This window comes from Puccinia triticina, chromosome 12A (genome assembly GCF_026914185.1).
Source record: "Puccinia triticina chromosome 12A, complete sequence".
In the NCBI taxonomy this organism is placed as follows: Eukaryota; Fungi; Basidiomycota; class Pucciniomycetes; order Pucciniales; family Pucciniaceae; genus Puccinia; species Puccinia triticina.
The window spans coordinates 2,431,561-2,444,210 of record NC_070569.1 but is presented as its reverse complement, the minus strand read 5'-3'; the positions used below and the strand labels follow the sequence as shown (position 1 = coordinate 2,444,210).

At 46.3% G+C, this 12,650-nt stretch overlaps 2 protein-coding genes across 2 annotated transcripts; both read right to left on the bottom strand.

The window, feature by feature from the left end:
* Positions 1 to 2,934: 2,934 nt before the first annotated feature.
* On the bottom strand, positions 2,935 to 3,613 carry PtA15_12A218 (uncharacterized protein; the record flags this gene model as incomplete). Its single annotated transcript, XM_053161805.1, has 3 exons — positions 2,935 to 2,963; positions 3,176 to 3,276; positions 3,402 to 3,613. The coding sequence occupies 3 exons, from the start codon at positions 3,611 to 3,613 to the stop codon at positions 2,935 to 2,937; spliced, it is 342 nt and encodes a 113-aa protein (XP_053025786.1).
* A 4,452-nt stretch (positions 3,614 to 8,065) lies between these two features.
* On the bottom strand, positions 8,066 to 11,126 carry PtA15_12A217 (uncharacterized protein; the record flags this gene model as incomplete). Its single annotated transcript, XM_053161804.1, has 3 exons — positions 8,066 to 8,071; positions 9,532 to 9,909; positions 11,109 to 11,126. The coding sequence occupies 3 exons, from the start codon at positions 11,124 to 11,126 to the stop codon at positions 8,066 to 8,068; spliced, it is 402 nt and encodes a 133-aa protein (XP_053025785.1).
* Between the last annotated feature and the right edge of the window lie 1,524 nt (positions 11,127 to 12,650).

Below are 12,650 nucleotides of genomic sequence, written 5' to 3'. Positions count from 1 at the left end.
ATATGAATGCATTGAGAAAACTAGGGAGGTATGTACAGCGTTTATATTTCTCACTCAAAATGTACCACAACATGAGATTTTATATTGAGATAGGCATATTTAAAATGTATTCCATCCATCTATGTTGCAGAATCTGTCGGCTTGGGGTTAATAAACCAATGACCAAGATGAATTATGAAGGAAACTGATGAAAGAGATTGGGAGGAAGAGCTGAGTGTAACAAGTCAGGCAAAACATAATAAAAGGCTATATATAACTAGGTCTTGGTTTTCTTGGGGGCATTGGCTTTCTCCACCTGATTTTGGAGACCACCAATCTCCAACATCTTTTTATAGTGACCCTGAATGTAGTCAGTGACTGCGCTGGCCATCCTTTCGTTAATCTGACAAGAGAAACCGATTCGAGTATAGTTTCCAGAAGGGGAAAAACCAGGGAGAGTTTGATGGCGATATTCTTTGGATCTGAACACACAAAGGGTAACACCCAATGTCTTGTTCAGATCTAAGCAAACCTGGAAATCACAAAAGGAAAACTGTCCATCTACCATATCAAAATGCTCATCTGCCAAGATTTGAGGATTTGAAGAGTTTTGTGGGTTGAAGATCGGAATCCAACCTACAAGGGTCCAGTCATTGACGTCGTTGTCATTGTGGGGAAGATTAAAGAAGTCGTACATTGTGAAAGTGAGAAAAGAGGCGAAGTCGGAGGATGTGTAAGGTTCACCGTACTCTGTATGATTCATCAAAGGATATTGATTGATGGTGAGAATTTGTTGACAGTCGTCGTGTACAGCAGGGGCAAAAGCTCTCAAGTGGGAAGAGATCCATTGGCCAGCTTCAAGCAGTCGGGCCTTCTGATCGTCAGGGTTGAAGTTGAGGAGCCTCATTTGTCTGCGCAAACGTTTGACAGAGCAAAATCTTCCAAAGAATTCAGTGTTTTTGGAACACTTGCGCCAACCGTCTCCCCACATCTCTCCTCCTTGCTGTGCCCCATTGGTTTGGACGCGAGCAACGTAGTCGGTGCGACTGAGAAGATGCAAGACAAACCGTTCCCAACCCCTCTTCTCTTCAGAAGGCATTGTGTCAAAGGGATACCACACAGCCATGCAGAAGGGAGGTAGGTTGTTTGGCGCCACAAGGCAAACACCGTGTGAGATGCTGAAGTAGTATTTTTCAATTGTTGCCCGGGTGGTGAATATTTCGTCAGGGAAGGGATCGTGTTGCCGCGATGGAGGGATGGAGAGGTGGTAAATATGCTGGTGCTGGCCAGGAGTGCAGACCGGTCGTTCACGTTTTTCCTGGAGTCGATGCCATCGTTTGGAGTGTTTGTGAGGACGAATGCGTTTGCCAGTCCTGGGATGATGACATCAGTAGCAAAAATTAGTGTTCTGGTGACATTATCATTGGTTTTTTATGGAGAAGCAGGAAGATACATGAGCCAGGAGAGCACGGTCCGAATGATGGTCAGTCCTCTGCTCTCCTGCTCAAGTCAGTAAAATGCATGCAGTGCATTGTAAGGATAGCCGTGGCACGAATGATGGTCACACCAACTGCACTACCCCCACGCAACACTGCATGCACAAATAAAGGGAGTTGATTGAGGTTTGGATGTGAGGAGAAACTTAAGGCTGTTCGTTGGTTGGATAATCATCGGCAGAAGTCAATGGCATGTCTTGATCTTCAAGAAGGTGGGTGACTGAGGTGGAGGCGATGTTGAGAGTATGGTAGAAACGCCAATCCGTCCACTCGCTTGAATTTGAGGATTGGCCACCAACAACATAGATTGTTTCTTCCCATGCAGCAGCGAATTTCCCACAAGGAGAGACCTGTTCAAAATGATCCGAAGACAGTTTTGTCCAAACGTAGGCTGGAATCAATGCAAGTGGATGGTCAGTATTTGGGAATGAGGCAATCAAGAAGGAGAAAGAAAAATGCAACAGCAGCTTACTGTCAAGGTTAAGTGCACAGAAGTCGCCAAGAGTTTGATTTGCGATATCACAGCCCCCAAGAGTGTACAATTGATTTGCAAGCCGCACAAGAAGATGGTCCTTTCGAGGAGTTGGGACTGATCCGTTGCATTGAATTTGATGCCACTAACTTGTGTGGAATTGATACTCCCAGAGATCATTCGACATGCCTGCACCAGTTGTGCCACCAAAGACAAGCCAAGAGCTTGCATACACCACGGCCGAGTGGCCAGTTCGAGCAAGAGGAACAAGGTGGGTGTCAGCAGGTGCAAGGAGCTCCCACGATGAGCCGGACTGCACTAAGAAGAGGCCAGGTTGGAGGATTTGTTGTCAGTGCTGGCTTGTTGTTATTGGAGGTCACAGGAAGAAACATACGATGGTCTAAGCTGATCCGCCATAGATCGCCAGTGATCGAGCCGTTGACGTGGTGGCCACCATAAACGTAGAGGTACCCTTCAAACACTGTTGATGAAGAGCCAAATATCAAATTGGGTGATGGTCCCGAAATCTTGTAGCAATGCCAGTAGTGCGTCGATAAGGTAAGGCAGTAGACAGCAGTGTCTAACAGGGAAGATGTGGTCTGACCACCCCACAGAAAGATCTGGCCATCAATCGCGGCCAGAATTGCATGAGATAGTGGAGAAGGGGCTTGGCCTCGAGTATTGATGATAGTTGCAGTCAACTGATGTTGCGGAGCGTCGGAATTGCATGTGATTGAGTAGAGGTTGTTCGTTAGAGCTCCGCTGAACGATCCACCAAAGAAAAAAAGGGTTGGTGGATTCAGGAGGGAGAAATGGACTGCTGAGCTGGCACCAGTGCGAGGGAAGGGTGGGAGGAGGCGATTGAATGTTTGAATGATCCGATGACGGGTTGCAAACGAGTACATCAATCGCTTCTGTCCCCAGCAAAGACGACTAGGTTCGGAGACCGGACATGATGAGTTCGATGGAGAGCGGTTGGTCAGGTGTTCAGCTGTTGGGTGTATCGCCGAGCAAGGCTGATCATTGGGAGAAAGAGACAGGTGCTTGTCAGTATCGGAAAGCAAGGCCAAGAGGCCCGGGTTCTGAAGCAAAGCGAGGGGGGGCATTATGAAAGAGGGAGAGGGTGAAGGGTGATAGGAGGGAGAGGAGATGGAGATTGGATGAGAGGGGAGATGGACGAGTGGAAGAATCAAGAGACATACAAGAGCATCAGGAATGCCACGCTGACGAGCCTCATTCGGTGCGCTGGACAAGGGCGCTTCCGCGTCATCTGCTCGGCGTTCGTTTGCAGGCGCCAAATTGAGCGAAGTGAGATGCGGATGCATGATCCTGGCAAGCATAAGCGAGTGAGATTGAGAAAAAGAGAGGTATCAGTTTTGCAATGGTTTGTTGGAGTTGTGAGGTCAAGAAATCCTGATAGAAAGAGGAGGTGAAAGGGTGTCGATGCTGCTGACCAGGCTGAGAAATGCTGCCGAGGGGGTTTGAAAGCTGGGAAGCTTCCAGGGACTTGCTGAGTTTGGACGAGGCTGCTGCTAGGGAATATCAAAGGACACTGTGAGACTAGCGAGGGGATGCTTGCAGGCGAACGTTTCCTGGCAGGCAGGATGATGTGTGGCCGTGCGATCAAACGAAACAGCAGCAATGACAGGTCATTAACAAGTGACATGTCACACACAAAATCAATGCAGAGAGTGCGAATGACCGAGTGACACGACCACAAGGAACTGGCAGGAAAGTCAGACAAGAGCATTTGAAAAGAAGTGATGAACCACAACTCACACTACAATCCACATACACAGCAGAAAAATTGGAAATCCACTTGAAATTCTGTACAGTCTCTGAACAAATTATCAGACTTGGAAGTGAGAAAAACATTAGTGTGTGCTGCACAATGCAAACCAAGAGAAAATTCTACGGCTTCTGCTGGCCGTATTGCATTCAACTCTGGAGCTGCATCAAATAGGCTTGATCTCTGCCTGCAAAGCTGTGAATCAATTCAAATGGTGAGGTGAGCGGATTTACAGATGAGAGGCTGGGAGGAATTCAATGTGTGTTTAGAAATTGAGAACTACATCAATGAACAGAAGATGATGCAAGATCCTACAACTGCTGAAATTCAGTGCGCCAAAATGAGTACAGGGCTTGCACAGGTTGTTATGCAAGGGAAGAAAAGTGGATCCTGTCTGTTAAACAACTAGGACTGAGGCCTGAAGCATCCAAGGAACATGTTGTGACAGGAGGATTCTGAAAAACATCTACGAGGAGGTTGTCTGACTTGTGGTGTGACTCACTCATAAACTACCAGGCACAGTTATCTCTAGATTGGAGCTCTAAAAACAAAAGCTCCTAAAAGACACATGACAAGGGGAAAATGATCAGAGAGCCAGTAGCATGTCAAGATGGGATGCATCATCTGCCTTTTGCTGGGGATATTTGGTGTCTCCCGCAATTGTTTGCTGGTACAGGGAAGTGATTTCAATCACCAAACATTTTGGGGGAACTTGGGTCAGTCACTAACAATAGTGGTGGCTCCTGGAAATTGTCACCACATTGTACGCGCGTACAATGAGGTGACATCCAAACGCTTTCCACCAATGCTGGTCTTGAATGGAGGTACCATGAACCATAGCCTAGATTGGTCTCTTGAGTATGTAGATATTGTGGTGATGTTTGCGGTTGAGACACCATGGGGTAGCGTGTTTGAAAATAACTAACTGGATAGTGTTTGAGGGAATCTTTTGAACAACCACAATATCAAGCCAACATTACACAGAGGTGATGCCTGGGAGACTGCATAATAGGAGGATGCCTAGAATTTTTTATGGGGGTGGGGTTCTGTCTCATATTACCTCATATGCCTCTGTCAAAATCTGCCCACCACTACATCACCCCAAGGCTTTCTAAGACATGATAAAATCCACAGTTGCAATACCGTTATGATTAGCTGGAACAGTTTCATTATGCTTCTCAAGTGCATATCTGACTCAGCCATGTGGGAATGCATGATGTATTTCTTTTGCATAGACCTAGACAGGAAATCCTGAACGCAAACACTTCAGAAATCATGTTTTCCCAAACTCTGGTCCTGACCAGGCAGGGATTCTTGAAATTTATACTACGGAGAAGCTGAGAGTGGATACCCAATGTGCAATAGCTTTGTGAGGATTTGGTGGGCCCATGAGGAATGACTACCTGCAGAGGAAACATGGTCCATCACCAGTAATTAATCAAATTGCAATGGTCAAATACGGGGGAGTTTCATGATAGGTGTAGATTATAGGGGGGAAATGTATTATGTGAATAGTACTTGTGCTGGATTTGTGGGACAAAGGCAGTGTTGATCCCAAGTGATCTCCTAGCTGCGCTCAAAACTTTGGTGAATTGGTGATTTGGCAATGGATTCTCCCAACTTGGGAGGATAACTGAAATCAGAGGGTATATCCTACCATCAAACCCGCAAGATCAGAGAGAATCAATGTATGTATTTTTATAACCTTTGATTCATCCAGGCAATAGTGATATGGGGCGGCAGAGAAAAGGAGGAAGAAGAAATATTACCACTGAATGCTTGAATGAATGACTACACTGGTAGAAGAGATGGAAGGAGCCTCAGCCTCGTCAGGACAACTGAAACCTGCACAAAAATAAACTGAGATGCCTGAGAATGACACACTCTCTAAATTCAACTCGGGATGAATGAGATTTTGGAGGTGCAAGTATCAAAAATGAACAGAAATATTTGAGCTGATTCCTGACACCTGGTTACTTTTTCAAAAAAAAAAACGCTGGCTAATCGCAATGTATTAACTAAGGGACGGAAGAAATGAATTAACACATGCATTTGGGTCCCAGTTGTGACAAGATAGAAACATTGATGATACCATGGGAGATTTGATCCAATACACAGCTGATTGTATTGAGTTTCCAGGAGTCAGGTATATCGGGAGTGGGATGACTGACCTATGGTCCCTGTGTGCTCTAGATAATTCAGAAGACCAAATAATTCATGGTATGATTGATGAAAAAATCATGACCGGTACATTCTTTGTGGCAGGGGCCAAATGGCCAGAAAATCTGAAACACAGAACTGCGGTCCTGGTACATGACCATGCAGAGCTAGGACCTGCCGGTTGAGTGGGAGTGGTGCAATTTGTCACCCCAATGTACGCGCGTACGTTGGGGTGACACATCTGAGTGGATGTACGTAGCAAAGGTCACAAGGGTCACAGTTGGACGACTATGTAACACAAGTGTTCAAATTACGTAGATCCAGAGTTAGATTCATGAAAGGGAAAGATTTACCAGGCAGACAAATTCACCCAAACCCAACCAAAACACAAGAAGGGGGAAAATTTGCGGGGATACACATACGTAATAGTTAAAGGTGCATGCATCTGAATTTGTGAAGAGAACAAAGGGGATTGTCATTACCAAACATCTTCCAATTGTAACGGTGGCTTTGGCAATGTCCCAATGCAGCGAAGAAACATGAACAGCTGGGCTGCTTTTGTTGGCCAGAAAACACCCAGAAAGTGTCTGTTCCAAACGGTTTCAAGCCAGGGTATGGCCTATATAACAGTGGAGGATTGGGAGGAGTTGAGAAAGTTCCCCCAATCCACCCCAGTAATAAGATTTGCCACACCTAAGTCGAACTCTCCCTCCAATTCAAATTGCCACAAGAAAGATGATTGAGATTGCAGCCAATTTACATCTCATAAATAAAATTAGTATCCACAGTGAGGGATCTGAAATACATCTGAAAACCCCTATTTCTCTATACCATCTCGACCCCCCAACTTCACATTTTCAGCAATATCACATCGTGCTCAAATCATCTGGATCTTCTATTCCTGCCATCCTCCATGATAGTTTTACTCAAATATTCATACTTGGAAAATTAGAAATTTCACCTTTTTCCAACCAAGCTCTCATCACCGTAGAACGCTCGATGTGGCAAGTACACCGTGGAGAGTTTCCAGACATATCTCAGTACGAAAAAGCGCAACTTTTTGGAATGGCCCGAGTTGCAAAGGTCCACCGCCATCCAATTCAAGAGTGTATCACCCACATTGAGGTGGTTGACAGAAATTTAAAACATGTTTGTGCATCTCTCTAGAATAGAAACGTTGTGAATAATGCTCAAGGATGGTTTAATTGGTTGGAAAACACACACTTTGTGGAATGGGCGGCATTCAGTCACAAACGGGATACATCACCTTCTCTTCACTCAAGCCCGAGGCACTTGAAACATTTCAGACCGTTCAACCCGGAGATACGATCAGGTTTGTGGGGAGGGCAGCAATATTTCCCAGTTACATGAATGGATTTCTTGCCGTTGGTGTAAGGGATCCATGTTCTCCGGCATTCTATGAATGATGTGCTCTATAAACTGATATATTGTTTGGCGGATGCTTATTTTAGGTTGAGCATGCAATCAAACTTGGGCAATGTGAAAAAAGCACATACAGCTTGAGGGCCAATCCCAAAACGAGGTTTGTACTGAAAGCAAACGATTGGACCGCTGCTCGCAAGAGAGGACGACACACACAAAAGAGTCCTTCTCAGAAGAGAAACTGAAAACCATTTTCCAGATGCTGTCCTGTGTTTTTTCTTCCACAATTTTAACCGTCATCAGAAAAGATAAAGACACACTACTGAGACCCCAAAATATCATGTCAAGTTGTTTTCCCATTATATACAACAATTCAACCTGTTGCTAGTCACACAGATAATTGTGGACCCGTGAGGCGGATTGCATGCATCTTAATTTTATGTCATGACCCAGGAAAATACAAATAGCCATCAGGGGTTTCCTGCTTGATTCTCTGTGTTTTTGCTACAAGTGTGCATGCACCCAGGTTTTTGAACTCGGTGAGCTGAGAAGAGGATGAAAAAGGCGAGTTTTGATGTGCAGGGTTTGCCTCACAATGGTGAGCAGCACAGCTGATGCGGGGGAGCCAGAAAAATGTATTGTGCCGACTTCAAGTGATCCAGACACTTTCTTTGGCAATGAGAAGTTTGCAAGCCAATGGGCAAGCCATCGCTGGGATTGCATGACACATTCAACTCTGGACTTAATCAGCTTGAAGTAGCCACAAAGCTGAGTGGATCATACATGTTAACCCTTGAGAAAAATAAACATTGAGGATAAGTGGGTCAGGGAGGGAGATAAATGTCATATGTACATACAATTAGAATTGAGTATACGAGAATCTGTAATCAACTGTCTGGGATTTGACGAGAGGAATGAGGGATGAGAAAAGGAGATGTTGGCTGGGACAATCTCCAGTGGCTAAGAAAGTCAAGGGTTATGGCCTCCGCAATCTCTTGTCGAGTTAGGTTCTTCTGGAGGTGGGAGATTTTGGTGGGGGAGCTGAATTCAGGAGCAAAGATGGTGACGAGGTAGGCAGAGAGGTTTTTCCATATCGGTTCTTGAGGTGTGTGTGATGAGGTTGAGTGTCGTTTAATGATTGTCATACACTGGATGAAGGACATACAATCAGAGATTGAAGCATTACAATAGTTCCTGGATGCCAGGAAGAGGCCACGAACACCGCCCAGGAGAAAGAAGACCAAAGGCTGGTAGTTCTGACGGCGCTGGCAAAGAGCAAGTTCACGCATAGAATCCTCTCGACGCTTGACTAGTTCCACAGAATGCTTTTTGGATTGGGACACAGTGCCGCTGGAAGCTTCGCTGGTACTACAGAGCAATCAAGAGTTGGCTTTCTTCTGCGCATCAGACATCGGTGGTTCACTGAGTGCGTGAGTTTGGAAGATGACGTAGGCTGCGTAGATGTCAAGTATCACGTTGCGGAATTCGTGCAAAACATCAACAGCATGAGAACGTTCAACTGGTTCGGTGGCTGTGATGGGGTTGACTTCAGCAGTATCAAAACTTGATGACGAATTCTTGAGTGATTCAATTTGTTTGAGCACTTGCACACCTTGTACAATGTCATCCTCCTTGCAAGTCACAGGGACAGGAGGCGTGTACAGGTTGTCCGCCATCAGTTCAACAGATGCGGCAACAAGCTTGGCCCAATCAGAAGTTGAGGATTGGGGTGGATGTGCAAGCCAATAGAGGAAGCGAACTATGTTTGAATCGGGATGAGGAGATTTGGCCGCAGTTGAGATGAAAGATTTGGGAGGTAGGGTGTTGCCTTTATTTCCAAATGTGACTAGACGGGGAAAGTCGATGACGTCGGGGCAGTACCACTGTTCGTTGGGTGAGGGAGACAAAAAATTGGTTGCTAAATTGATTGCAAGACATTTGTCAGTCGGGTTGCAGGATCAAGGTACAAATGAAGGAGAGTAGAAAGCCTTACACAATGAGCTGATTGTCTTGATCCAACTGGCATATGAGCATGAAGTTTGTCCAAAGTTGAATTCTGGTTTGGTTGGACCTGCCGCGTGCATTGACTGTGCTCGGAATTGAACAAGTTCGCTGAGGGATGTCCACGTTGTTCGGTATTTTTGCCAGGATGGTTTCACTCCGTCATTCTCTCGGTGAATACAAATGACCTGAATTCGTATATCATTAGATCGGAGAATGGTGAGCTGAGCAGGATCCTCAATGCGACCAACGTTTGGTGGGTTGTTGGTGTTCGAGGTGGCAGGGGGTGGGTTTTCTTGAGCAGTTGGGAGATGAGCATTTGAAGTGTAAGGGGCATTACTTGTGTTGGCAGAGTTGGACGGAGTTGCACTTGAGTCATGTGGATCGGGATGGCTGAAAGCAGGAGTGTTGACCGCAAGCGATGGTGGTTGTTGAACCTCATCCCCTGGAGCGGGTGTCGGAAGAATTCCCAGGTGAGGGTTGGGGCCTGGACTTTGAGAAGGGCGCAGAGCAAGATCTAGAGGATCAGCACCTGGAGTTGGTGCACTATCAATCAAGTTGTCCTGGGGGCAGGAATGAGTGGCAGTGCCAGCAGTGGTAGCATCTGAGGCTGCTGGAGCGGATGGGAACTGTTGGTAAGGAGGATTTTCAGGCCGATCTTCTCGGGGGATTGGGAGTGAAGTTGAATCAAGATTGTTCTCAACAAATGATTGTTTGGGCTGGTCTGGTTGAAGGTCGACGCTGGGCTTCTTGCTCAAGAGATCAACAGGCTTGGTGCCTTTTCCTTTGTTGGATCTTTTCTTTGGGGGCTGGGTGCCGCTCCGAGATGTTGATGGTGATGTTCGGCCAGATTTGATTGTGGTGATCTTGATGGCTTCATCATCCGGAATTTCACCCGTTTCCTCAAATTCTGGCAAGGGAGCACTCGTCAGTCATGGTGGTGTAGGCATGAGTGACAGGAAGAAGAAATGACACACTGCGTTTTGTGGTGGTCAAGGTATCCCCAAGCAATTTAACTAGATGTTTTGCACTTCGAGGGAGCTTCAGATTGCGGAGTCCATCAGTAGCCTTCTGGGCTGCAATTATCGATCGCCCAAATTCTTCCGCTGTGATCTGCTGGATTTCAGTGTTGAGAATTGGTTCGGTAGGATTGAGAGGGAGAGCTGGCCCAGGTTCATTGCTTCGGAAAGAAAACTCTTCAAATGTTGGCGCAACTGAGCGCATTGACGGAAAGTTGGCTTGTATAACCTGTTGAGCTGGGGGGAGAGATCAGAACGGATGTGAGGGGGGGGGATCTCAGAGTGATCTGGATAACCTACTTGGTGGTGGAGTACTGGAAGGTGCTTGGGTGATGGGGGGATCGAGTGATGCATGGGTCTCATTGGATTGAGCAATGACAGAAGGTACACCGGTGGTCATCTTGGTGGCAACTGGGGGTATTGATTTGTGAGGGCAAAGAGAAGTGGATGAGAAATAAGTAAATAGGCAGGTGGGATGGGGGGACCGGAAGCTAAGGAGGCCTTGGAGGCGAGTTCTTATATGTTCTTTCAAGATGTTTTTCTAGAATAACCCATTGTGTTGAATTATTCAAATTACCAATTGTCCACCCACAATCTGCCTTTGTAATGGGTATAGCTGACATGTTTGTCGTCCTTGGCCAAACTCTGACTGATCAAACTCAGTAAGGCGCAGACAAGCTCATCAGGAAATTAAGCACATCATTCACAGACAAACAAAACATCTCTGGAAAGGCTGATTGTTGCACTAGGGTGTGTCATATTCTGCAATCGTCAAAATTTAGTCTAGAACATGTGTGAAATCATGAGACTTGAACACCTGGTCTCATGGCGATGTATGCATGCAGTGAGGCAGATCTGGTAACATAATCAACCAAATCTGCTTGTTTAACCAGAAGTTTGTTGTGTGGACGCCTCACGGAAGGGCACTGGAAGTCTAGCTGAAGTGCAGGCGAACTGTGTCACCCCATTGTACGCGCGTACAATCCGGTGACACTCATGCAGAGTCCAGCCCAAGTTGCACGAATCAATACAAGAGTAATAAGCAGGCTCCCTCAAAATATCATACACGTTCTCACACTAGTGCACACACCTTGTCACCTTATTGTACGTGCGTACAATAGAGTGACAGCAAAACATGGTACCACCTGGGGCCCAGCTGTGTGTACACAGCCTAATCAAACAAGAATAGACCGAGCAGGTGTATCCACACTTCTGAGCAAAGGAATCGATTTCATGTTTTGTGGCAAACACAAATAAGTGCACTTTCAAGGTGAATATGAAATCAAACTAATCAACATTCATGGTCTCGCTGGAAATTCGGTTTTCTCCTCCTGCCACACCAGCACTAGAACCACCAGGCTCAGATTCGCCTTCAAGTCTTCGCTTGTTGTTTTTCTGGGTTGAGGGTCCAGATGCTGCATCGGAACTGGTTCTAATCGTTGCGCCATGACAGTGTTTTTCCATATTCCGTGCAATCTCCTCCAGACCGATTGGACCCTCTCGTGATATGGTTTGCTGGTCGAAAGTACTCAACGTCTCCCACCATCTATTGTCATAGCAATCCCGCGGAAGATCCCTTGGCACACCTCTCACCCCGGTGAACGTCTTGAAGAGTTTCTGTGATCGTCCGTAAAGTGACTGGTTGCTCTTGATGGTTTGGTGGTGTGTTGCCTGGGCTTGCACCATCTTGTCCAAACAGTGAAGGATGGAGGTGAGAGAACTGCTACGGGTGATGGGTAACTGGTTCGGTGGTCCATCTTCGATATCGGAGCCACATTACTTGTCTTCACAGACTGCGGCTAGAGCAACATTGTCTCTCAAGACCTTCCCAACCATCAAGCATCTGTTCTCCTTTATCTGTAATATGCATCATCAGTTCAGTATTGGTCACCCCCAGTGAAAAACCATTCAAAAATCAACACACCTTTTTCTTCCATCTCTGGTATTGGGCCTTTTTTACTCGTCCTTCTCTTGCCTTGTCGTACGCATCGCCGCCCAACTTCACAGATTCTTGAATCTCTCCACTTTTTGTATGGACTCATCGTAGTATTATAGCGGAAACTTGACCAGCCTTCTCATCGGTTATTGGCATGGAGCGGCGGAGCCATTCAACAGACCGGCTTCCTAAGACTTCCACAATGGCAGAGTTCCACGCTGATTCGGAGCCATGGCGTACTTCCCAGTCAAAAGTCACTCTTGAGATTCCAGCCAGAGACAGCGCCCTCTCCACATTGCCCTTTGTTTGCGCACTGACAATTTGACCCCAATGGGTACCCTTCTGGACAGCAGGGGTGAAAGACGGCATCTTGATATTCTTCCTGATTTCCTTTTCCGCACGAGAAACCAAAAAT